The sequence below is a fragment of the Chroicocephalus ridibundus genome, chromosome 2 (assembly GCF_963924245.1).
Source record: "Chroicocephalus ridibundus chromosome 2, bChrRid1.1, whole genome shotgun sequence".
Lineage (NCBI taxonomy): Eukaryota > Metazoa > Chordata > Aves > Charadriiformes > Laridae > Chroicocephalus > Chroicocephalus ridibundus.
The window spans coordinates 89,257,588-89,285,152 of record NC_086285.1 but is presented as its reverse complement, the minus strand read 5'-3'; the positions used below and the strand labels follow the sequence as shown (position 1 = coordinate 89,285,152).

At 40.4% G+C, this 27,565-nt stretch overlaps 1 protein-coding gene across 1 annotated transcript in view; it reads right to left on the bottom strand.

The window, feature by feature from the left end:
- Window positions 1-22,651, bottom strand: part of DNAH5 (dynein axonemal heavy chain 5) — a 152,298-nt gene extending 129,647 nt beyond the window's left edge. The window contains exon 1 of the mRNA XM_063324079.1: window positions 22,562-22,651. Coding sequence (XP_063180149.1) covers window positions 22,562-22,651 — 90 coding nt within the window. The remainder of the gene's footprint in view (window positions 1-22,561) is intronic.
- Window positions 22,652-27,565: the final 4,914 nt, after the last annotated feature.

Genomic DNA, 27,565 nt, shown 5'->3' with positions numbered 1-27,565 from the left:
TTCACACTTTCCAAGCACCCTGAGTTTTCAGCAGACACACACCTTTTTATTCGCTCCTCTCCAAAACACACATACCCCACAGAATTAAGGCAGTCCCCATATCTGACTTAAATCTCAAACATCAATCAGAGCTTTCCCACATTTGTTGTAACACTGCAATAACTCAGGAACAATTTGTTCATAAAGCTTTTAAAACTAATCTAAGGATCTTTATGACTTCTATATTTTATTATTGTTTCTCAATGCTACATAGTGTCTTCAAAATTACATTCAGTAATTTTGTTTCCAATAATTTCCAATAATTCCCAAATATGGGAAGAGTGAAGTTAAACTTCAGTTTTCCTTGGTGGCAGGAATCCCCGTTGTGTTCCAGATCTAGCATCAAGCTCTTTATTTTACCAGTATAACACTTGTGAAATTACGATATAAAATTACCAGACCACTGCAACAATCTGGACAAGATACAAGTACCAGTAGTCAAATGCATAAATATCTCCCTGTGCAAATTTACTATTCAAAACAAAACACACAACTAAGCCTTGACTGATTATAAGACCAGTTACAAAACACACTACTTCTCATGACAAATACCTACCCCAAATACTATGTTTTGCTTTAAAAGGCAAAGTTTATCTGTTTTTATAGAATTTGAATGCTTTGTGAAACCAACATCATCCACTTACACCGTTTTAAAACACGCATTTTTCTACACTCCGCCCCCCTCAATTCACACCTTTATTCAAACTATACAGTTAGTAATCTCGACCTAGTCTGAGATTTGGTTTTCCTTACCTTTATAACTCTGCCAATGCTCTGTTTCCAAAGTTGCTTTCTTCCGGCTTTAAACATTGTACAATTCAATACCAGCATCAAGTACTGTTTCAGGAATAAGCCTTAAACCATGGAGCAAGCTTCTTGATTCATCATTTTGCACTCTCCCCCCAACCTTTTGTTCATATTTGTTTCATTCCTTATCTGTAGGAACACCAAAAAAACTCTAGAAAATACAGTAAGGACCTAAAAAGCCAGCAACTATTAACCTTAGCTTTGTATTTAAATTTAGTTCTAATGTGCATTTAAATTACTTGAAAACTAAATTGGACAACTTTAGAAACTAGAGGTCTCTAACCACCAGAATTTACTGCCTATAGATTAGGAGTTGAAAATTACTGCTGCCAACCACAGTGTTGTTAAGGTGATATTGTTTATATACAAACACCGCTCGATACAATTCATCATGCTCAAGGGCAACAAAACCATTTGCAAAAGTCAATTTTATAACTGCTTATCTGATTTGTGTTTCACCTTCTTAAGTAATCCTCATGTCAACAGACATCTTTGTTTCCTTGTCAAGGATGATTGTTTAAATATATAGCAACAGTCAAGCAGCTTTCAAACAGCTTTTACCTCCAGACTACTAAATTACTGAGTTTTCTACTCATATTTTTCATACAAGCACATTCAGTCTCAGTTATTTTTCAGTTGTACAATGGTTGCTTAATACAGCAATTTTTCATCAACAAGGAATGTTACATTTTTTCTTCTTAAAATAGCCTTAATTTTTTCCACTTCAGTGACAGAATCTAATCTGATGTCCTCTTGAAAATGCCAAGAAAAACAAACTAATGATCCAACATTAGGAAGAAGAAAAACAAGAAATTTTTACAGCTATTTCAGGCTTAGAATGCCCCTAAATATTTCTGCTTCCACTCATATCACTGTGAATCATGTATAAAAAATCACTTGACAACCTCAGTGTTGATAAAAATCACATGAGTTAAAACCATTTTTCCCACATTATCTGATTTTTCCATACAATTTTCCCCGCCTACTATAGTCAAATCCAATTGTGTATACATGTTTGAAAGATAAAGACTGAAAAAATGCATTTAGTGTAAAAGTAAACAACTGTAGCTTTCTCTGAACCCTTTACAGCCTTCTCTTAAAAATAAATATGCTATTAAATATTACACATCGAGTTAATCCTGGATATATTCAGAACACTGAGGAATTATTTACTTCTTTGCAGAACGTATGGGATTTCTAATATAAAAATTCAGCCCAACAGGCTTAATTTTGCCACACATCAATAAAAGCTCTTTTTTAAAAAAACAAGGAAAAAAAAAGCTTAAATAAATGTTTCGAAGAACCACCAAAGAATCATGGAGCTTTTTCATAAAATGATGTAAGGTCATAGCAACTAGCTTACAGAACTACAAAATCACATAGGTTTAAAGAGATCTCTGGAAGTCATCTAGTCCAGTCTTCTGCTCAAGGCAAGTCCAATGAGAGGGGTTTGCTCAGAGATCTGTGCAGGTGAGTTCTGGGTATCTCAAAGGATGGAGATTCCATCACCTCATGGGCACTATAAAAGTTTTGCACCACCCAACATAAAGACTGTTTCCATCTTAGTGGAATCTCCTATGTTGCAGCTTGGGTATGTTGGCTTTTATTTTCTTTGTGGAAAGTTCAACTCTGTCCTCTCATTAGATGATTGTAGGCTGTAATAAGTCTCCCCTTAGCCTCTTCTTCCTAGGGCTGAATAAACCCAGTTCTCCAAGTATCTTGTCGTACATCACGCACTCTGGCCTCCTGACCATCTTGGAGACCCACTGCTGAACTTGTCAACCTCCTGGCTATTTCAGCCCTGTCTGTGGCCAGCATTCTTTGCTGTGATGTGCATTACTGCTCACGTACAGCTTGGTGTGGAACGGAACCCATCGGTCCTTCTCTGTAAACCTACTATCTAGCAAGGTAAAAAAGGCACTAAATATTTTAAATACTTCAGCCTTTCTTATGTTCTTTGTAGCTTAGTCCCCTGTCCCACTCAGCAGTGGGCCTACATTTTCTTTTGCTGTCAGTGTACTTAGAAAAGCCATTCTCATTTCCCTTCACCCTCCTCACAAGTTTGAAGTCCAGCTGAGCTTGAGCTTTCTTTAACTTTGTCTCTGCGCACTCAGGCATCATCTCTGTATTCCTCTCGAGTGACCCATCCCTGACCCTACCTTCTATGGAAGCTTGCATGTTTGAGCTTGGACAGGGTCTCCATGTTGATCCATGCTGGCCTTCTGCAAGGCCTGCTCTTCCTTCTGCACATTGAATGATCTGTCCTTGCATTCCAAGGATGTTGTTCTTGCAGATCAGTTTTCCTCAGTCCCGTTTCTCTCTAGGGAAGATCCCCAAAGAAGTCAAAAATCTGCTGTCCTGAAGTCTAAGGTGGTGACCCTACTGGTTGTCTTACTTGTTTCTTTCAGGGTTTTAACCTCCACAACCTCATGATCACCTGCTCAATCGGCTCTCACTTAGAACCTTTAAAGTAGACGGCATTTACAGTACTAGATAATATGCTCCTCTTGGTTAGAATCATGGAAAGATTTTTGGTGTTTATGGAAAGCAACTTCCTGTGATCTTCCACCTCATTATGTGTTAAAAAGGAAAACTGAAAATAATGAAGTGGTTGAGACAGTACTTAACTGCCATTGTCAGGTCACTATTGTCCTCGGGTCAAAAGTCAGACTTCCAGCAGAGCCAATTAGCAACCATTAATACAACCAACAACCCAGAAGGCTAAGAAGCAACCTTTTGGTCAGCAACCATATGCAAGACTCTTATCACCTGTACAGCTTCTTCGCCTTACAAGTCACAAAAACAAATAATGCTCAGCCTTAAGTTTGGTACAGCTGATAACTGCTGAAACTGGTATAAAAATATTGCTTTAGGAATTTGTTTTACATCCACAAGCGCATTAGTTTGAATAGTGTATCATGGCTATGTAAATTAGCCCAATAATCCAGATTCATTTTAAAGATTTTTGAGCAGAACAGTCCTTGCTGAGGCAGGGTGATGTAATCATTAACTTAACGAGGACTCCTTGTTTTATCACAGTGCCACATTTAACACAAAAACATTTTTATCATTTGCAAAAAAAAAGTTTTCTTGCAGTTTTTAATCAACTTTAGGAAAATAAAATAATGCTCTTTTACCCTATATTTTATTGATGATCCACAATCAGATCTGTGATTTGAAGAATACATTTCCTCCCCAGATGCTTCAGGAGTGTAAGATCCATGGTGAAGATGCATTATTTTTAATAAAGTAATATATAAACTAAGGAGGATATACAGTCTTGTATTATAACTCAGCATTCTCAGAATGATTCTTGTCTGTCATGTGTCTCTGGATAGCTGTGACTATGTTCAGCCCGCCACAAAACATGTCAGCCTCACCTCTGTGCCTGGGAAGGCACATAGAGGACAGGGAGGTGATTTGAGACAGCCAGCATGGCTTCACCAGGGGCAAGTCCTGCCTGACCAACCTAGTGGCCTTCTACAGTGGAGTGATTGCATCAGTGGACAAGGAAAGAGCTGTGGATATCATCTATCTGGACTTGTGCCAGGCCTTTTACACGGTCCCCCACAACATCCTTCTCTCCAAGTTGGAGAGAGATAGATTTGATGGGTGGACTGTTTGGTGGATAAGGAATTGGCTGGATGGTCGCATCCAGAGGGTAGTGGTCAGTGGCTCGATGTCCAGATGGAGAGGGGCAACAAGTGGTGTCCCTCAGGGATCCGTACTGGGACTGGTGCTGTTAAACATCTTCATCAATGATTTAGACAGTGGGATCAAATGCACCATCAGCAAGTTTGCTGGTGACACCAAGCTGGTGCGGTCAATGTGCCAGAGGGATGGGATGTCATCCAGAGGGACCTGGACAAGCTAGATAGGTGGGCCCCTGCAAACCTCATGAAGTTCAACAAGGCCAAGTGCAAGGTCCGACACTTGGCTCAGGACAATCCTCATTATTAATACAGGCCGGGGGAAGATGTGATAGAGAGCAGCCCTGCGGAAAATGACTTGGGGGTACTCGTGGATGAAAAGTAGGACATGAGCCAACAATGTGCGCTCGCAGCCCAGAAGGCCAATCGCATCCTGGGCTGCATCAAAAGAAGCATGGCCAGCAGATTGAGAGAGGTGATTCTCCCCCTCTACTCTGCTCTTGTGAGACCCCACCTGGAGTACTGTGTCCAGCTCTGGAACCCTCAGCACAATAAGGACATGGACCTGTTGGAGTGGGTCCGGAGGAGAGCCACTAGGATGATGAGAGGGCTGGAGCACCTCTCCTACGAGGACAGGCTGAGAGAGTTGGAGTTGTTCAGCCTGGAGAAGAGAAGGCTCTGGGGAGACCTTATAAGCGGCCTTCCAGTACCTGAAGGGGGCCTACAGGAAGGCTGGGGAAGGGCTGTTTGCAAGGTCATGTAGCAATAGGACGAGGGGCAATGGTTATAAACTAGAGCAGGGTAGGTTTAGATTAGACATTAGGAAGAAGTTCTTTACAATGAGGGTGGTGAGGCACTGGAACAGGTTGCCCAGAGAGGTGTGGAGACCCCATCCCTGGAGACATTCAAGGCCAGGCTTGATGAAGCTCTGAGCAACCTGATCTAGTTAAAGATGTCCCTGCTCACTGCAGGGGGTTGGACTAGATGACCTTTAAAGGTCCCTTCCAACCCAACACATTCTATGATTAAGTCAGGATTTGGGCTAAATCACAACCATGCAGGTCAGTAAAGCCATGAAGTGCACAATCAACTGAATTAGAGAAAAAAAAATTTAGGTGAGAATTTTAAGTTGTCGTATTAGTTTAGGAATTATGTATGTTCATTTCACAATGTCAAAAGATCTTTTTTTTTGGTAGTGTTATACTGCACAGCTTCAGCACCGAGGTTTCTTTTACTACAGGTAATTACAGATAGTAGTTAGCTACCATCTAGTGGTTAAAAGCTGAAAGCATACAGTACTTTTATGCTCTTTTTCACAAGACCACAAAATACAGTCTATATAAAATTTGGCAACTGAAATTGTCCTCTATGGAGATGATAACTTAAAAATCACGGATGAAAATCTACCTTGAATAGAATTGGAGGAACTTAAAGCAAAGCATATCCTAACCTGCTGGATTCTCTCTCATACAACTGCGATGATAATAACCAAAGCTACGGGAGGACTTTCTTACCTTGAGCTGCTTTCAAAGTTAAATAACATTGAGGCTTTAATACCTTTAAGGCAAGGATTTTTAACTGCTTTCTTAGAAAACACAAAACTTCAACATATTTAGCAATTTCCTACACTAGTAGGCATTTGGGTTAATTGTCATTCCAAAGAATGCTTTTTGTCTTAAACATCTAATGAGTGTACAACTTGTCAGGCACCTAGTGTCTTACTTCAGCTCAAACAAGTAAACAAAAGAAGAAAAAGGCTATCATATCTGAAAAATACGACTTCTCTTCATCTTACTTGTTTGGTGAGGTGATAGATACAACTAAGATTTTAACCTATAATAATGTCATCTTGCTGCCCAACAAGCCTTTTATGAAAGATAGCACTGCTTAAAGAATTAACCTACTATGTAGGAAGTCCTAGTGTAATTCTCTGTTCTGCTTTAGGCAAGATGTTTGTTCTTCAGGCTCTGCTTGCCTATTTGATCCACTGCTAAGAACATAATTTAAAGAGAAAACACTGACTATATTAAGTAGACAGACACACAATTAGCCTTCTGTTTACCAAGACAGACAGGATGCATGTGTCTTACCAAATGAAGAGACATTATTGTGGGGACAGACAATTTCAGTTCTAGTAACCATGCAAGTAACACATTTTCCATTTTAAGGAACTACAGACTCTCATGCCTTCTCTGCCCTTTTCCATTACCAATTATGCAGACATTGTGCCCATCAGCTTCAGCCAGAGTAAGGATCAAAGGCAAAAATATGCTACCTAACGTTCTTCAAGCATCCTCAACAGCGCTCAAATGTTCCCAATATCCCCAGCAATGCGGACTAAAGAGAGCGATAAATTCCTGACATGCAACTGAAGACCAGGACGGAAACAAGGTCCAGACCCACCGGAAGCTGGGGACACTCCTGAAATGAAGGGAATGGTTTTGGAAGAAAGAAGTTAAGTAAACTTTGTGTCTTTCACTCTTAAAAAAAGAGTAGAGGGGTGTTTTTAAACCTAGCCTGAGGAAAGCACTATCAGACCCTAAAGATCATGTGGTCTCAAAATACATATCCATTTGTATGAAGTACAGGGAGCCGTAACACATGATAAAGCAGAGGCTGCCACATTCCATACTGCAAACCATAGCAAAAGGCCGGAACAGATATTATCCCTTTGAACAGGGTGGAAGGAAAACAAGTGCATACCTGCTTCTACCTAAGCAGGAGAAGTCCTAGAAACAAAGTTGGGGGAACTGGGATGCTATCTTTGAACAAAGATATTGCTATAACAATAGCACTAGAAACGCAGCATAAGGAAGGCACCATTGCTACCTTGTGCCATATGTCAAGGTATTTACTACACAGGAAACGTGGAAAAGCCTACGCTGCTGTAAAAGAGCTCGGTATTCAAACAACTTAGCAAGCCAACCAGAGCCCAGTGGCATGAAGTTTTGGTCATCAACAAGATAGGGACAGCACATGGTATTACTGGCTGCCTGATTAGGATGGAAGTATTTACAGCGACGTGCTGACAGTGATGAGAGGGACCCCCATGGCAGAGAACAGTATCAGTAAGAAACTTCAGCTGTCTCCATGTACACTAGGGAAATACCATCTCAGATTATGATGCTGATACTAAATTTTTTAGACATCATTAATCATCATAGAAAGTTTATCAAAAAAAAAAAAACATACAAAAAGGCAAGTGACTCCTACCATGGTCCCTAAAAGGGCAGAATATCAGGTTCAAAATGTTAGCGTTAGAGAGAATAAAATACAAAATTGAACAACCTCACAGCACTAACAAAACTGGAAAAAAAACGCCATGCAGTCAAATGCTACTTCAAAATAAGGAACCACTAAAAATAAGATGGTAAAAAGCAGCAGTCAAAAAAATAAAATCTTTGTAGACACCGTGCAAATTATTTAAGAATACCATACCGGAAATGCAGGGCAACTGCACAGCCTCTACCAAGAAAGACTTGAGAAAAAGCATAAGCCAGCCAGCATAGCTAAACAGTAGAGTAAAAGCAAGAGGGCATCCTCCAAAAAGCTGGAATAACAATGGTATGGAAAAATCCAGATGAACTAAACCCTGACAGCTTAGACATAGATGCAATAAGGCAAGTTGAAGCAGTCTGAATAACAGCTAATATGAAATACAAAGTGCTGATAATGAGGTTCCTTTCACAGTGCATGTAGGAAATTTCTCAGAATGTCTTAAAAAAAATCATAATATTGCAAGAATGCAATAGAAGATTACTAAATTTGTATACATTTTTGCTGCAGAAGAGTTCAATATTTCCTTCACAGGAACCTCCCACCTAAATAACAACGTATTAAGGCTTAGAAGATGAGTTTACAAGCTAACAATTTTATTATTCTTTTAAAATCCATGGTAAGTAATGCATCAGGTAGGTAGTCACCCAAAAATGCTAAAGGAACTCAAAGACAAAAGAGCAAAACTGCTTAATGTGACACGTACTCTGCATCAGTGTCAGAGGACTGGTCACTGGCTTATAAAATGCACACTTACAGGGCTAGCGAAATAAGAAACAACTAATGAGGAAGCCTAACTAGGTAAAATAACAGGCATTATAATAATGAATAGAATTAAAAGGCAGCTCAAGTAACTTAATTTCCCAAGTAAAAGTCAACAAGGTTTTTGTGAAAGGGAGAAATACTCATCATGAACTCCTGATGTTCACCGAAGGGGTTAATAAGCATTAGCATAAAGAAGATTGATCTAAATGACCTGGATTTGCAAAAAGCTTTCAAAAAGATCCATTATCAAATGCTTTTAGGAAAAGCATCAGGGAAACAACCCTTCAGAGAGAAAGAACTTGATTAAATGTTGGGAAGGAGAGGATAGGAATAAAATGAATAGTTAGTTCCTACAGCAACAGGTGTAAGTGGAGCTCTCCAGGCATCTGCACATAGTTAGGTGGAAAAGGGAAAAGCTGTGAGAGTGACAAAGTCTGCAGACAAAACTAAATTATTCAAGGTAATAAGGGTGACCACAAAGAAGTACAGAACCTTCCAAGACTGAGCAACTATGTGTTAGAGCGGCAGATGAAAATTCAGTGTAGGCAAATGGAAAAAGAACAACCCTAATCCTGATTTCCTGTATACAGTGATGGTCTCTGAGCTGATCATTACTACCATGAAGTCTATTTCTATGTTTGTAAGCAACTAGCTAACATATAGAAATTAGTGATCATCCTGGATAAGGGCTCAATTACAGACACATGACATCACATGAACTGAAAGCCCAGCCCCAAACTGCCCACTACAAATTAAGACAGACAACTGGCAGACAGCTGATCACCTTTTAAATAATAACGAGCAAAAAGGCAAGATCATCATCTTGTCTGGCTCACTGAACATGTTTACTCCATCATCACACAAGTAGTAGGCCTGGGACAGGGAAAGTGCAAGATGCAGACCATCCTCTCTGCTTTCAATAAAGCATGAAACAGGATCAGTCTCAGTGCAAACTTCATCCTGAAGCTCTACAGCCTCCCTAGCTCCTCTGGATTTCTCTTCTTTACAAGCAGCAGTTAAGCATACATTCAGAGGTCTGGAACCCACCCCAAATTTTGCACCTGTTCTTTGGATTTGCATAGTTGGATTGGTTTACTGTATAAAGGTTTGCTAGTTGGTTAGCATCTCATGAGACTGTGTTTCCATCCCTTTTCTTCCTCATACCCCTCCCTCAGAGGAAAAACAGCTCTGAGGTCCTCATTGTCTCATTCCCACATTTCTGAAGCAGAAATACAGGCCTCCAGCATAAAACAGGCAGCCAAATCCAAGGTTTCTTATGGAAGAGGATCCAAGACTTGGACTTGTCTTTTAGAAGAGTTCTTGAGGATTACTTCCCTTGGAAACAATGTTTACCAATTAATTTCATCTTGAGGACTTTGCAAACTACCATAGATTACATTTCAAATACAAATGCAGTGGCACCTACTTTTTTTTTTTTGGTTATAGCACCCACTAGTTTACTCCCATTTTTCTCTGTCACTGCAAAAGTTCTTGGCAGTCTATGTTAAAAAAAGGGAATTCAACAAGTCTTTGGTTATGGTTAGAAAAGTCTGTAATAGGCAACTTTTGATACATATACGTGTATACACACACAGGTACACGCCAGCCATTCCTACAGCAAAGTAGCTCACAGATGCCTATACAGAGACAACACTGTGATACCACCTCCAGTGAAAGTGCAAATGACGGCATTCAGTAGCTGTTGTCTAGCATTGCAGTATTAAAAGATTCTCTTTTCAGCTCTTGCACGGCATAGCTGCAACAACAATTCATGGACCAATTAACTTTCTGCTCATTTAACCTTAGAGATAAAGCTGGTTTTCTTCCCTGCAGGCCCCACCAGGTAGGGTGTTGTTCTTCATTAACTTGGCAGCATGTTTTTGAATTCAGCATTTTTATGATTAAATCAGGACTGCTTTAGTATTAAGTCATGCATTTTAAAAGTGAACTCTAAACTCAAAAGATTCACATTCATCCAACTCCATATTTTTTTCATTAATTGGTGCTAATTTATATATCTCAAAAGTTCAAGGACCAATTCTTAAGAGATTTTATTGGTACTTTTTTTTTCTTAGGCAAATGGACAGTCTAGCTTAGAATCACTGTCTCAGCAGTCAGCAGGGCAGGCTAAATGTCTTTTTTATTCCCATTCCTGTCAAAAGGGAGTACCTCCCAGGTCAGATTGCATATTAATCCATAGCTTATTCAGAGTGGTCATGAAGCTTAAGGTGTTCTTTAGCTCAAGTTACATATAAAATCTTCCTTTGGTTTACATTATTATCACTTCCTTCATAATGAAATGATCAAGCCTCCTATGGCCATATATCTCTACATATTAGTAGAGAAATATTAGCCAAAACATAAATTGAGTTGAAAACAGTCACATCCCTGTGAAACCTAAATTAGAATACAGTTTAACTTCCTTTCCAGTTGCCTATGTGTTGTTTTGGAGTTTGATAAAACCACAGTTAAGTCCCCTGTCCAAGGAAAAAAATCCCAATTCCTGTAGTTCGATGCAAGAAATCCCAGCCACCTGCCTACTGAAATGCTGCACTGCAGGTATTCTGCCATGAACTTCAACAGTTTTCCCGCTGCCCTGAATTCACACTGAGCAAGTTAACCATGCCTCCGGATCACTATATACTTCATAGTAAAAATACAGTTGACATTCCTTTTGACCTTCTAAGAAAGGGATTCTCTTTGCCTGTTTTACAAAAGCCCTAACATTATGTCTATTTTTAGTACAAGCAGTCATGCCTACGCAGCTGGATAACTAGCACTACCAGAACACCAGATCAAAACCAGCAACACTGAAAGCGTGTCAGCCATCAAATATGAAGTTTTATAACAAATTAGGCTTGTGCTCTGACCTACCTTTCCAGAACTGCAATTAACTATTCTGTTCAATCCATTCAGAATTCAAAGTCATGTTATTTTACTGCCTCAGCAGGTCACGTTGATATCTTACTAGTAACTATCCAGCTTAAAAAAGAAAAAAAAAAAAAAACAACCAAAGTATCATTCTTGAAACAAGAAAGTGCTTGGTTCTGCCTTGCCCTTTGCTGTCTATGCAGCTACTAGCTAAATCAGAATTCTGCAACAGGGCAGAGCTAACCGAGATAGAAACTTTTCAAAGAAATAATGATGTAAGAAGCTTGCCCTAATCACAACAGAGGACACGAGTCCTGGAATAGATAATACTGGGAGGGTGGGGGACGAGTTTCCTGTCTAAATTGTTCTGCAAGGCTTTTTCCATCTAAATGAAGAAAAGACATATTCATACATTTGATTTCAAAACCATCAGATTACTTTTAATAAGTTGATCTCTGGTAATTAGCTAGCTGTAAAAAGGCTGCATATTCACATGTACGTTTTATAGCATCTTGAGTGTTTTTACTTGATACTTGAGTCCCCAGACTTTGGCCATTTGCATTAGATATAGACCTTTCATGGGTACTTTCCTGCAGCTTAGTTACCCCTCTTGATGGAGCAAGGAGCAATGTCTACTTATCTCACTACAAATGCAGTAGCATTAAGTGTGATTATATAATCTCTTATCAGACTACATGTTCTGTATTACAGACATTAATTAATTTTTATATTGAAAATATAACTTTGCTATTAAGACTGTAAAGCCTCCAAAAGTCAAGGCAAATACTTCCGAGCCAGGAGGAATTTCAGCAAATATTATTTTTAATTGGCTGTACACATCCTTCTTGTTCCATGTTCACAAGCATGGATGTAGGATTAATATGTGGTGTTATGACTATCCAAGTTGTCTAAGCAGGAATGACAGTGCTGAAACCCAAACACTGCATTCTTGTGTTCATCAAGTGGTCTCAGTACAGTTATCTTAATCTTTACATCAACCTTTAGAGGTCTGCAACTACTTTACAATCCTTGAGGACTCCTGCTCAAGAACCGGATGAAAATTAGGTTTATTTCAACTACTGTGGTAAGAGTTCAGCAATAAGAAGAAAAAAATGAACATGGCATGGACCTAGCTGTAATCTCTACAGTGGTAAGAACTATACAAGTTAGTCCATGTTGGCAAAATTTATGTTGAGAATTACTGTATCTAAGTGATTGATACATTATACAGCAGCTGAAATATATATCGCTATTTCTAAAAGAGCCTAAGCATACTTTCTTTCTGAAGGAACATCCTTTAGATGCGCTGTTCATCACAATTTCTCTATGAGAACAGACCATCTCACTCTATGATATGCACGTTATCCTGCAGACAAGTTAGTATATCATCATAAAGGTTGTAAGTACATCCTTATCCATCTTAGAACTAAAACTTCAACTTCTTAATCAGCACAACAGCAGAAGTTATAATACTGTATTTCAAAAGATTGCTTTGTCTTAAGCCACATGGGGTCAGCAATTCAATGTTAATAGATTCTAGAAAGCCATGAAGTATTTCCTTTCTGCCATCTGCAGACTTTCAGTACATTAAATGAACCATTTACCTTCAAGAAAAGAGCATAAATAACTATGATTTTTATTGTAAAGAATTACTAATTATCTGCACAGCACACAGTGCTCAGCCAAGCAGCGTTTCCATTCTGTCTGCTTCTTGTTTGGAAGTTAGGGACTCTCCAACAGGCTGTAAGCTGGCCAGGTCAACCTGAATGACCTACCTCACAGAAACATCGCTTTTGCTTTTCTGTTTTCAAGGGCTATCAGAGCTGTCCAGAGAAACGGTGTATCACTTTTACAGCCAAGAGCTGAAGAACTCTGAGCTTTATTTTGGGTCATGTCTCTGCTCCACCATTTTTTAAACATCCTACAGTCTAAACAACATTAGACACCTTTCGTAGCTTTTGAGCATGCTGAATTATGGAATAAAAAGAGCCTTCAAGACTCACCATTGGATCACTAGTTAAAACTTCTCTCTTTCATTAAGTCTAAGAAGACAAGTTGTCTTGCAAACATAGATGATCCCAAAAGACAAGTTTCTAAAATTACAACATTTACATTTTAAGCAAATTAGATAAAGAAATACAAATTTGTGAAAAATGCAACTTTTTTGCTGAAGTTACCACTATAAAGATCAAACAATGTATTTGTACAAATTAGCAATATAATCATAATAAATAGGCTTAACTTCCAGATTGTTGCATTTAAATTTGGGAGGATGATAGCTTCCTCTACTGATGCAGCCTATCAAGACATAATTGACATGAAGTTGCCAGATCAGTATGGCACGCTGGACAAACTGACCATCTGTGTCATTTGTCTCTTTGTGTGGTAATAACTACTTTTACAGGTATTAACTGCTTTCTACAAGCTGCTTTGTTATCCTTTTAAGTGAAGGCAGTGATGTAGTGGTTCATATCTTCTGTTCTACTACTCAGGGGATTCAGCAGCAAAAGCCTTAAAGCTTCACGCCTGATTTTTTGCTAATATGCCAACCACATAAGATAATAAGTAAATCAGTAAATAAAAGCTTAGTTGCACTAATCTGGGATGTTTCTGGGTAGCTTAGTATTAATAATAAAATGTCCATTTGGAGAATTTGTTTTCCATGGAATAACCAACAAAAAGCTTCTTATTTTTGTCTGGCTATCAATGGCAATCAGGCAAGACCATTTGATTCAGGTCCTGTAAGTTGCTCCATGGCCCAAAAATATCTTAGGTTTAGTTGCCAGCTCTAGAAGCTTAGCTTGATCCATACAGGAACAAGTATAATAGTTCCAGTGATGGAATTTTTCTGTCCCTTTTAATAAGCAATATTAACATTTTGAAGTTTTTGATTGCTTGTGCTGAATTCAGGCTTTTTCACTACACATGTTTAGCAGTACTTTTGTACTGCAATCAACAGCTATTACAGTTGCTCAGACACAGCTGAACTAAATTGCTCTAAAGCTTTTTAAAACTCCACTCACAGCTGCACCGAGCTCACAAGAGTAACTCCTCTGACCCACAGATCACAAGAAAATCACATCTTATGCTGCAGATACAGATGGTAGCCATGCAGCTAAGACATGCTGTACTCATATGGGGTAAGTTGGACCATATAGCAATTGGGACACAAATAACCTGCGCACAACACATCTATACCATTAGAGACATCAAGAAAAAGGTATTTCCATTGTACTCTATCGCTCCATTATAAGCAACACAGTCATTAAAACAGTGCAGTAGCTCTGCTTAGCTTGGTGTTTTCTTTCCAGTCACTTGGAAGTTATTTAAAATTCCAGCTGCCCTGTGATTATTCCTACTAATCTTAGCTTGAGATGGGCCTAACAGTCCATTTTTGAAGAGAACTATATGCATTGGCTAAAAATAGAAGTTTCATGGCACTTCTTCCATAGTAACTCAGAAAGAGCTATCTGTTCAGCTGTATTAATAGTTCATATAAGAAGTCTTTAGTTTGAAAACATTGCAAGTAAAAAGTCGTCTTTGAGTCATGGTTTAACCCCAGCCAGCAACTAAGCACCAGGCAGCCACTTGCTCACTCCCCTGCAGTGGGATGGGGGAGAGAATCAGAAGAGTAAAAGTGAGAAAAACTCATGGGTTGAGATAAAGACAGTTTAATACGTAAGGCAAAAACTGCACACGCAAGCAAAGCAAAACAAGGAATTCATTCACTGCTTCCCATGGGCAGGCAGGTGTTCAGCCATCCCCAGGAAAGCAGGGCTCCATCACAAGTAATTGACAAACGCCATCACTCCAAATGTCTCCCACCTTCCTCCTTCTTTCCCCAGCTTTATATGCTGAGCATGACATCACATGGTCTGGAACATCCCTTTGGTCAGTTGGGGTCAGCTGTCCCAGCTGTGTCCCCTCCCACTTCTTGTGCACCCCCAGCCTGCTCACTGTCAGGGCGGTGTGAGGAGCTGAAACAGCCTTAACTCTGTGTCAGCACTGCTCAGCAATAATGAAAACAGCCCTGTATTATCAACACTGCTTCCAGCACAAATCCAAAACACGGCCCCATACTAGCTACTATGAAGAAAATTAACTCTACCCCGTCAAAAAAACAGTACACCTTGTTTCCTCTCCCTTCCCATAATTCACTAGCACATGTACAATTAAAGGAAATTAACTCCTTCACAACATACATTTAAAAATGTAGAAAGTAACAGGGGAGGGGGTAAGTGGTTTTTTTTATTTAATAAGGTTATGACCTTATTAATTAACATTTACTTCCAAGCAGACTGTAAGTCTTACTCATTTTTCATTGTATACATTTGGATTTATTTACTGCCAAATAAGATTCTATTAAATTTAACTTTTACTTATTAATTTCCTTCCAATTTAAATCTGACAAAAATTCACTGAAATAGAACTACAACAACTAAGTATATTTAATCTAAGCTACCCAGTTCATGGACTAATAACAAAAAACACCTTCTTGTTTCAGTAGTAGCTGGTATGGCACGAAAAACGTAACGCTTAGCAACAAACCAACATAGTAGTCTCTACTTTCACGCCTTTTCTCTTTCTCTGGAGAAATAAAAAGGTAATAATCACAGGCCATAGATTTGCGTTTCTTTTCTGCAGTGTAATTCATTTTTTTCCCCTCTCTGCTTGGTAAAATTTTCGTCTTTGCTTCTTTCTGAAACCAGTCATCTTCTAACAAGGCACCTTCGGAGGTGTATTTATTGATTGATTAACCCAAGATTTAGATTACTACTTTTACTGCACCTTTGGAGGCTGTTCCCTAACATACCATTGTATCAAGATTCTTCTTTTACTCAGCAATTCCAGTGCCTTTCTCTGAGTATGAACCTATGACTGCTATGCAGCAACTTGGGGCTGGGGCAGGGGGAAGTTAGCATCTAACCCCCGTTATTCACAGTTTCCTCAAACTTTAAAAGGACTGTCCTAATTGAATACTCTTGTAATGTGCTCCTGAGAAAACAAAATAAGACTCCAAAAGCTTTTCCCTGAAGTTACTGCATTGTCTGCAGGCAGCTAAACAAACACTCATGAAGCTCCAGCCTCTCAGCTTTTAGCAGGGGTTCCCTCTCCATCACAGTTAAATAATTATCCAGAGGCTAGACGGTATCATCTAGGAGGGAGATAGAATAACACCACCACATGTAAAGTGAAGCTCACCTTTTCCTTGAGGCTGTAACAATCCCTTGATGTATTTCAGTAGTTTTAAACTTCAGCTTTTAAGTGTCAACAAATCTAAAACCACCTTGCTGCACGGTGCCTGTAGGTGCTTTCACCTCACTCATGCTAATGGCCTGCTGCTTGCAGCTTTGTAAACTTGCACCCGGACTGCCAGGTAGGTGTTTTCAGGGGGGGTTGCTTTGGTTTTTTGCTTTTGCTTTTGTTTTTCCTTTGCTGCTCTTGTGCTGTAACTGCCAACAGCCTTGCACCTGCAAACCCCAGAGTGCTGTTATGGCGCTCCTCATGGGAAGCCACTCCCGCCGGCATAAGGATCACTCTTCCTCACTTCCTCCTTTCTTTGCCTTTTGTCTTTGAAGATTCTTAGCTTACATTAGAGAAAACCAAGAATAACGCGTAACAAAATAAAAAAAAATAGTCATAGACATGCTTGATGAACATTACTGGATAATATAGGTGCACAGAGATCTAACAACTGATGTTTAACATTTGCATTTGATTTACATACTCCAATCAGCAGTAGCAACCAATGGGGATTTCAAACAGGTCCCAAGGAAGAGACAGGGCAGCGAGTCATCATCAGCCTCCTCAGCTTTATCATTGCCACATGCTGCACATGGACAGGCCGGCCCAAGAGGGTGCTCAGCTGGGACTCATCATTGCTCTACCCAGCCACAATGGGAAGAGCCCACTCTCTCCCTCTCATCCTTCTGTTGTTGTTTATTGTCGTCGTGTTCCCCCCCCCCCCAAAAAAAAAAAAAGAATCTTTCACCTCTAGAGTCAACATATACCACCAGCTACAAATCCTGCTAATAAATCCTTGTGGATATGAACACCTTGCTTATACATCCTTTGTGCAACACCAAAACTTCATAGAAAATTAAAATAAGAGTAAATGCAATGATTTAATACAGAGGAGTTCTGTGTTTCTTGAACTAATTTATATTAATAAACAATTCACCACACATAATAAGCATTTTTCTTGAAGGGGTCAAAAACTTTGAAAACAATCCACAGCAAGAAGGCGGCGAGTTTTATTTCTTTTTCAAGCTAGTGATCTTCAGAAATGTACGTGAGAAATCTTGATTTCCACATTTTTCCATTATCCTGTCCTAAAATGTGCCAAAGGAACTTCATAAAAGGCAGAATTGGTATTATTTTACCTATGCTGGAAGTTTAAAATGGTTTTGGTATATACATTTTTAGGTATCAAATGGTGATGAAACAGAAACTACACCCTACTGCCTCCAACTTCTGGCACCTGATTGCACCTCCAACTTATGCTCTCATAATCCCTTAACAGTTGTAGTTTGCATACTCCACCCACTATTATCTGCTAAATTAAACACACTGTTTCTGTGGCTCGAGTCACTTTACTCATAAGATACCAGCTTCTTCTGTGTTCTGCTAATGAATATAAAAATCATTTAAATTGCTCTAAAAATTGCGATTTAGACCATTCTTCACCTTGTCATAAAAACACTATTGGGTTCATGGGCACAAGGCACAAGAACAGCAGTGTGGAAATGGCCAGAGAAAATCTGTTGTGGTATATAGATTAGAATACACAACCCAACATGCAACACCAGGAAGGATTTATTGTTTCCAGAACATGAAGTTTCTAATATTCTTTATACTACGTACTAATACATTATTTTTCATCATGATACTTTAGCAATGTCTTCAGCTTTTTTAGGAATCCTGAACGCCTTCAACATCTTCACAGGGGGCACCTTTCTTCTGTTTCTTCTGCCAAGCAGGAAAGGTAGCTCCAACTGACAACTGATTTGAGTACAAACTGAATAAATACTTGAGGGCAAATCTGTACTCAAAATATTGAGGAAATGAAGAGGGTTATTTTTTGTCCTGAAACAGCCCTCAAGAACTCGTCTATAACTCAGCCCACCCTTCTTTATCCTAGAAGACATAAGCAATGCCAAGTGCCATTCTCTGCATTTAGCCTTTTTTGTTCACTACTCATAATCCACAATTCACTGGCTATCCCAGAAACACAACAGCGTATGAGCCATGCTTTTATTTCCCAGAACTGTTGATGTTATCGTGCCCATTTCTGAGGTGCAGTTAAACTGGACCAGCTGTGGCCTTTCGGCATCAGTGCTCCAATTGCACGGAGCCAGAAGGCATCCAGCACTCTCCCCTGTCCCACTGTTCAACCCTAGGTCCTCACCCCAACGCCCCTTCAGGTATTTCAAACATCTACTCGCAAACCTAGGAACAGAATGGTATTTGCCAATAACCAAGTGCTTCCCTTTACATAAGTTTAGCCATACAGTAAGTATAAATTTCAAGTTTCAATATTACATGAACAAATACCAAAACCATTCAACTCCACGGAAGTGGCAATAATGCAAAGTTATAAGTTATCCTGGGCTTTCAGGGTGGTATGCGAGCAGCCCGTGCCGATGTGGCGTACCTCCCAGCTACCTCAGAGAGGAATTTTCTCCCTGGCGATAAAACAGACCTTTCTGGAAACAGCACTGCTGCTACTGCCTGCCCTCATACACACAGTAGAAAGCTGGAATTGTTGCTGAGCAACCGGAGCCGCGCAATTGCTGCTTTCTCAGCTGGCCATCTCTGCCCTGCATACTCGGAGTGGAGGAGGTTGGACAAGACGCAGGATGCCCTGTAGCTGCCGGCCTTATTAAACCTCTTTCTGCTTCTGTAGTAAGTGACTGTTATTTGTCATGAAGTGTTATCATTCTTGATGTGTCTGGAGTACAACGCATTATTTGATCTAGATAAAGCAACAAAGATCTTCCTGACCTGTAAATCTTCTCAATATTAATTGTAATGACATACTCCTTCGTTACCAGTCACCGTTGTTTGGAAATGTGTCCTGTGTCTATTAAGCATTTTCAAACGTATTGCTTGGCTACTGAAAACTGAAATCAGTGGGGACCTCCAACGTTCTTTTAACCAGTCACAGTCTGATTGTGACTAAGGAAAAATCCTTCTTTCCCGTCTAAACATTTGATGTCATGCTTTGTCCAAATATATTTAGCCAATGCTGTCCATATTGATGTATTGCCCAATTGTCCCCGTATTCCAAACAAGACAACATACTTAGTGTTTTGTTTTCTTTTGATTAGAAAGGCCAGTTAGAAAATTAAAGAAATCTACCCATAGTTCTCATTGGCTCGTCTTTCCATTCCTGCATATTCTTTTAACGTCTTGTAATATCTTCATGGTGATGAAAACAAAATGCAGCTTTTCCTGTCTTCCAGCAGGTTAGCTATCATCAGCCATTGTTGAGCCATTACTTCAGCCATCTTGTATTAAAGTAACAGCTTTCCCACACAATTTACTGTATGTTTTGATATTCAGTAAATATATCCAATGGTTTGTCTGACACCAGTTCTCAAGTGGATACTTTTTAATCTTATCAAAGATATCCAATCATTGCTTAAAAAAAAAATACAAGCACAAAAGTCAGAAAACTTCTCTCTTCATCGCACATTAAAGAAGCAGTTCCATCTTCTCATCCCCCTTTTCTTTCCCTGAAACATCTCTCCTTGCATCTTAACATGCTTCCTCAGAAAGACACAAAGATACAAATTACGCAGCTTTCTGCCCCTGCGCATTTTGATGTGCATTGCTGAATGCAGGATTTTTCTTAGTAATGACTTGTTAGTAAGCTGCTGCAACACATGTACACGCATTCAGTCACTGATGCCAGTCTGCCTCTGGCAGAAGCTGAACCCATACCCTCTTCTATATTTTGTTTGTTCCTGAACAGAAACACAAATAAAGCTTAAGGGTAGCTTCCTACCAGGACAATCCCTAAATTATGGCACACAGAATTAGACTGAAGTTTTATCTTTTAATGAAGAGGAGAGTATTTTATTTCTTTCAATAAAGTTATTGCCAAACGACAATGGTTGTTTAAGACCAACAATGTTACGGTCTTAAACGTGTTCCCTTATTTTCACTGATACATCAAATGCTTTTCCCCATTTACACCATTTTACACCTGGTATTCATCAATTCTTAATGTCCTAATTTTGTTTTCCTGGCAAAGTGCCTAGGAAAGTACTGGAGAAGCATTACATTATCTCCCATTATTATTTTAAACACCCAGCGAACATCCCCTGGGGAGGCTGTGGAAGACTAATCTTTCTTTCCACATGGGCTTACCGTGCCTGAGCATCCCCCATCAACTTTAAGGTAGAAGTGAAAATGTCAATAACAATTATGCTGGTCCATCCAATAAAAAAAAAAAAACAAAAAAACCACCAAACATTAAGGGAGGTTATCTTGCCCAAAAAGAGTAACAGTTGCTTCTTGTCCTTAGTGGTTAAACTGTGAATTGCACCAGGGTGGAAGGAATCCTCCTTTGCCTCTACCTTTTTCCACCTCATTCACTGAGGTGTTAAATAAGTGTAACCAAACTATACACTTAAAAAAAAAAAAGTTCTGACTACTTAATTTCATAGCCACATATTCGTAAAAGCAATGGGAAAAAGCAGTTAAATTCTCAACTGAATAACGCTATGATAAAAATTTCAATGAATGTTAATAAAGAGATGGTGGCTTCATTTTATCCTTAGCTCCACTTATTAACTAATTAATTACTTATTGGGTTTACAAGATATTAATTAAGAAAATATAATATCTTTTGATGAAATATTAAGATATTCTAGATGACATTACCAAAGCATTAAGTTGATTCTCTTGACTTGACAGTTTTAGGTTTTAGTGGGATAGGCCCATTGATAAACAAGTTACCCTTACAAGAGGTAGGCACAATAACTTAATCTGTTATATTTGTAGTTGTACAGAAAATGATAGCCTGAATGGTTTTGGAACACGTCCTGAAAGCTACTGCAAAAGTTAAGGTGAGGGCATTATTTTTTGCTTTAATGTTATGGAAATCTAATGGCATCCAACTTTCCCTGGGATCTCTTAACTACACACCCCTTCCAGGAAAAGGCAACCAAGCTATCTTTCATCACTAGCAAACTTTCTTGCTTTTATATACATTGAGGACTCAGTCATTACAAAGAGAAAACAAATAGTTTTAAAAAAAAAAAAAAAAGAGTTTAATTCAACATTAACACCTGAAAAAGTTTTGTATAAATAATTGTGTGTTTCAACTCATCAAAACTCCTAATAAAAAAATTACCAGAGTAGAGCTGAAAGCAACAGACTTCCAGCGCCAGGCAGGAAACAGGATTTCTCAGGGCACATTATTCCTCGTCTTCTACGGTGGGTCTCAAGAGCATCCCCTGCCCCTCTTACTGTGAGAGCTACTGAAAGAAGAACCTGAGGTGTTTTCGTACCTGAAGTCTTGTCACAAGACAAGTAATCAACATGGGAAACAGCTGCCCTCTTAAAAATACAGGAACAGGTAGTTTATTTATAAACAGCAAAAGTTTTTGAGTTTCATCACAGATAAAAATACTTCCTCAGAGCAGGCAACAGAGGAAACAACCCTCAGTTATCTTCTTTTATCAAAGCATATAGACATCTCAGAAAAACAGAGAGGTAGCCAGTAACCGCTGTGCCCTACCCAGCGAGTACCTACCTGCAAATTGCAGCGGGACGCCTTATCCCGCGAAATCTTACGGCGAAAAAAACAGTTACCACAGAAGAGCCGCTCTAAAACTTTCATTTTCCACGCAGACTCCAAACGCTGGGAAGCTCATTCCACCCGCGCAACCTCCCCTAAACACGGATTCCCCCTCGCCGCGGTCGCCCCCAGGCACGGGAGCCGCCTCCCCCGGGCTCTCGGCCGGGCCGGGCCGGGCCGGGCCGCCGGGGAGGCTCCGGCGGGGGGAGCGGGCGGCGGTGCGTGCTGCCCCGGGATGCTCGGCCGCGGCCGCTTTCCTTTTCCCGCGGGATTTTTTTGTGCGTGCGTTTGTTTGTCGCGACCAGCCGGGCCGGCGGCGATGCCCCCCCAGCCCCCGCCTCACCTGCATCTCCCGGCTGCTCTCCGGCGGGGCCGGGGGACGCCGCGGCCCGTCGGGCAGGCGGAGGCGGCCGGGCCCCGCCGCTGCCTCCATGGCCCGCTGCCGTTGCCATGGCGAGGGGAGCCCCCCCCCCCGCTCTTTCACTTCCCCTCCCTTCCCGGCCCGCGGTCGCTCCCGGCTTCCGACGAAACGGTCGCCAGACCCCCAGCGACGCTAAACCCATCCCACGGGGCTCCACAGACCCGCGGGGGCATCCAGACCCGCCGGCTCCGGGACCCCCCGGTGCCCTCCAGCCCGGGACACCGCGCAGGTGCTGCCGAAGTTATTGCGAACGTTCAGGGCGGCGAGTCCCAGCTGCCGGCGTTCGTAGGGCGGCCAAATCCTCCTCCCTTTCTCTTTTTTTTTGGGTGGGAGGGGGGGGAAAAGAGAGACCGAAAAATCACACTTTGCTACTGCACCCAGAGCTGAAAACTTGCATCAGGCACAGCCTAAGCATTCGAGGCACAGCAAAGGAATCTGACCTTTAACATCTCGTTATCAGTAACACACAAAATTGTGCATTTCCACAGCTCCCACACCTGGCACAGGAGAGCTTAAAGCTTCAAACGCTGTTCTTTTAACTGCGAGATAAAAGGGCAATGACATTTAATACACCTGGATGCTACAGGTGCACATGATACAGCTTTCTCCTAATTGGATAACACAGTGAGGGTTGCCCTCTTAAACGATCAGAGAATGGCCTTGCTATCAGGTTTCCAGTGTTGTATACTCTTAGGACGGGACAGGACAGGACAGGACAGGACAGGACAGGACAGGACAGGACAGGACAGGACAGGACAGGGAACGTAAAGCTCTTGCTGATGTGCTGTTAGCCATTTATGCGTAAATCAAGCTCTGTGTGTGTTCATGAACAAATCTGTCCTCGAGGAAATCTCTTTCTCCTTAACTTCTCATAGAAGGTACAAGTCAATGTGTTAGTCACACTATAGAAAATGGTTACAACGCACACACAAAAGTACTGAAAGCTAACTGAGATTAAATATACATGAAGGACAGATTAAGTATGTATGACCTGGCACTGAGGCACCTGCAGCTTTTGTTCACCTAGAATCTATGTCAGCGCGTTCATGGGAACACGAAAGCTAAATGCTAGGATTAAAGCACAGATAATTGAGGAGCAGAAACCTGAAATTCTTTACAGAAATGTGTTAAGAAACCCAATGCCCAGGTTTGAGGTAGGTATTTCACCTTGGAATGTGTTTCTCTCCTGCTCCTTTTGATGTAGGTTGAACTTGGGACCAGACAGCCGCCTGCTACTTTGTTAAGGAAATATGCATAGACAGGACTGCAAAAGACCTGCGGAAACTCTGTGTCTCGACCCAACAATTCCTAAATGTTCCCTAACGGAATTTTTCCATGTACTCTTAAAAATCTCTGGATGACAGAGACTACACAAACTCCCAGGGGCCATGGCCCAGTTCTCATTTACCCATTTCATTGGGTTTTTACTAATATCAATTATTACTTCAAAGTACACTTTTTGTCATCTGTCCTTCAGTGACTGGGCAGAAAAAATACCTTTATAATCCTAGTTTTTAATGTGTTTGCTGTGGATTAACCCTGGTAGACAGCGAAGCCCCACACAGCCACTTGTTCACTTCCCCCCAGTGGGAAATGTTTCCTCCCCCAATTTTTTTCTCTCCTAGAAAGAAGCTAATTGTTTCAGCTAAAAGCTATTTATTTCAGCATTTCCTTGGAATTCATAGGTTCTGTTCTTCATGATTTTCCAGTTTGTTGGTACTGTTGCCAAAATCCGACATGCAAAACTGTTCCAGTGGCCTTAGAAGCCACAGAGCAGAGAAGAGTGTGATCCCATTCTTTCTGCTCGTGGTTTGAATATAAACTTTTAAAATGCTGCCAGACAGCATTTATTTTTTTTACTTCGGATTGTTTCAATATTCACTTTGACACCGACAGGATCTCAAATACCATTTTCTGATACACTTTTGCATGTTGATACTTATTCCCTTTTATGCTTGTTCATTTGACTTTTCCTTTCTTCAGTACTTTACTGAATTTCCGAGGCTTTCCTTCATGCTCTGCTTCTTTAATGAAAACTACTTTGAGTTTCATTCTTATCCTCTGATCCACATCTGGATCAGCTCTCCCAGCCTGGAACTGTATATGAATACAAATTCTCAGTTCCCTTACGAACAATGTCCTGGAAAGTCAGGCTCCTTTAAGATTTCGTATAGTATCTTCAGAGTTTCTCTGAAAATAATTTACAGCTTGTCTTGAGCAGAGTCTTTCAAATCATTGCTGACCTCCATCATAGTAATTTAAACTAGATCATAACTGTCCTGATTCTTAAAAAATTTATAAATGAAAAAAAAATATGAATTATGAGAGTTGTGTCAGAAATTGCTAAAAATTAGGGGTGTGCTAGAGGTGTTAGTTCCTGCTAGGTGAATACACTGCCTGCCAAGCAGCTAAAATACCAAAGAAGGTAATTGGATTGATTTGACCTGAATTATTTTTTAAAATCCATATGGTACATTTTCTTTCCCATTCTTGTCCCCTGAGCTATTAGAAAATGATAGCATAATTCTTCTTCCCTCATTTTTAAAGAAAGGTGCTGTGTCTGATACTCTTTAAGTCTCTAAGACTCTACCCATCGTTAAGTAGTGCTCCAAAAAAAGTCTTGTCTGGAAGATTGTTCTCAGCATTCAAAGGTATATTTCATTTCCTGTTGTCTTTAATAACTCTAAATGATACAAGTATTTTACAGTATTCTTTACTCTGATATTCTCCTGTTCTTTTTATTATTTTTTACAGTCTTGTCATAAAAAGCATTTTATTAAAACCAAAGAAAAAGGCAGTAAGCGTTGTCATCTTCCATAGGCTTGCCACTGTTTGTTTACTCTATCCTTTGTTCATTATGCGTGATTCCTTCTGATTTTAGCCCTCCACAGTTTGCTTCTTATAAACATCTCTGTATTTTGTGCTCATCCTTAGTGCTAATCTCCATATTATTATTTTTTACTTTCAGAACACACATACATTAGCAGAGGTACCTCACTGAGATTTTAATTCCATTGAGGACACTGAAGGTGCCACTGTAACACAGAATCACCGAATAGTTGACGCTGAAAGGGATCTCTGGAGATGGTCTAATCCAACCCTTGCTCGAAGCAGGGTCAGCCAGAAAAGGTTGCCCAGGACCATGTCCAGTTGAGTCCAGTCTCCATAGATGGAGATTCCGCAACACTTCTGAGCAGCGCATTCCACTGCTTGACCACCCTCACAGTAATTTTTTTTTCTTGTGGTTGAGTGGAATTTCTTGTGTTTCAGTTTCTGCCCATTGCCTCTTGTCCTGGGCACACGGAGAAGAGCCTGGCTCCCTCTTCTTTATGCCCTCCCTTCAGGGGATTGATAGGATCTCTTTGAGCCTTCTCTTCTCCAGGCTGAACAGTCACAGCTCTCTCAGCTTCTCCCTGTAGGACAGATGCTCCAGTCCCTTCATCATCTTTGTGGTCCTTGGTGCACTTGCTCCTCTATGTCCATGTCCCTCCTGTACTGGAGAGCCCTGAAATGGACACAGCACTCCAGGTGTGGCCTCACCAGTGATGAGTAGAAGGGAAGGATCACCCCTCTTGACCTACTGGCACCACTCTTCCTAATGCAGCCTGGGATGTAGTTGGTCTTCTCTGATGGGTTACTCCCTATGCATAGTCCAGGCCCAGGACTTGGTAAATTCTTTTGTTGAATTTCAGGAAATGCCTGTTTGGCCATGTCTCCAGCCCGTCAAGATCCCTCTGAATGGTGGCACCGCCATCTGGTATATCATTCCTCCCAGTTTTATATCATCTGCACATTCACTTAAAGCACGCTCTGTCCCATCATCCAGATCATTAATGAAGATGTTAAACAGTATTCAACCAGTGTTGACCCCTGGGGTACACTACTTGTGACAGAACTCCACTCCGACTTTGTGCTGCTGATCACAACCCCCTAAGCTTAGCAGTTCTTCCAGTTTTCAGTCCATCTCACTTTTCATTTATCTAGCCCTTACTTTATCAATTTATCTGTGAGGAACTTAATGGGAGACAGTCCCATAACTAAAGTCTATACTAAAGTCAAGACAAATAACGTCCACTGCTCTCCCCTCATCCACCAAAACAGTTGTCTCATTGTAGCAGGATGTCAGGCTGGTTAAGCACAACTTCCCCTTCTTAAATCCATGATGAAACATGGCAAGGGCATAGATATTTCATACTTTGAGAACTGATAGTCATGCCATTAGGGAACCCTCTTTCATCAAGGTGATAACTACTTACATTTGGTGTATGGGGGGCTACATAGATGCGTATGTCCAAGAATATCTCAGAAAGCCTCAGTCCCTGTCACACCTGAGTCACCTCAGCCACTCGATTCACTTGTGTCACTTTTGACTTCAGTCACATCCGTTATTTACTCGACACTATTCACCTCAACCACTTACCCAAGGCTGCCTGTCGCTTGATCAGCTCTTTTCAGCTCCACTCAGCAGTTGCTTCACTCATGTCAATTCTCAGGTTAGTTAGCTCCTTCAGGTGGACCTGCTGGGCAGTCACTTACTGCCACCATCATCTCCCTCAGCTCCACTAATGACAAAATGCAAGGGTATGACAGAACTGGTGTCCAAACCGATATGTACAAAAATTTCTTCTGGATTTCAGATTGTTAAAAAAAAATTGTTACTTGTACAAATAGAAATCTATTTCACTGACACAGTTACTAATACAAGTTTCTATAACTGAATATTAGTATGCCTTTTTTACACGTATTAGCTATACGAAAGCTGAAGCATAGAAACGTTTTCTATTCCCAACTTAATTTATAGAAAAAACAGCACTCCAGCTGTTGCTTTACTAATTCTGAGTGGAATGAAAGGATTATTCACATGTCATGCTCTTACTTTTGTGTCTAAACAAATTCAGGAGACAGCTTTTGGGAATAATTCAAGAG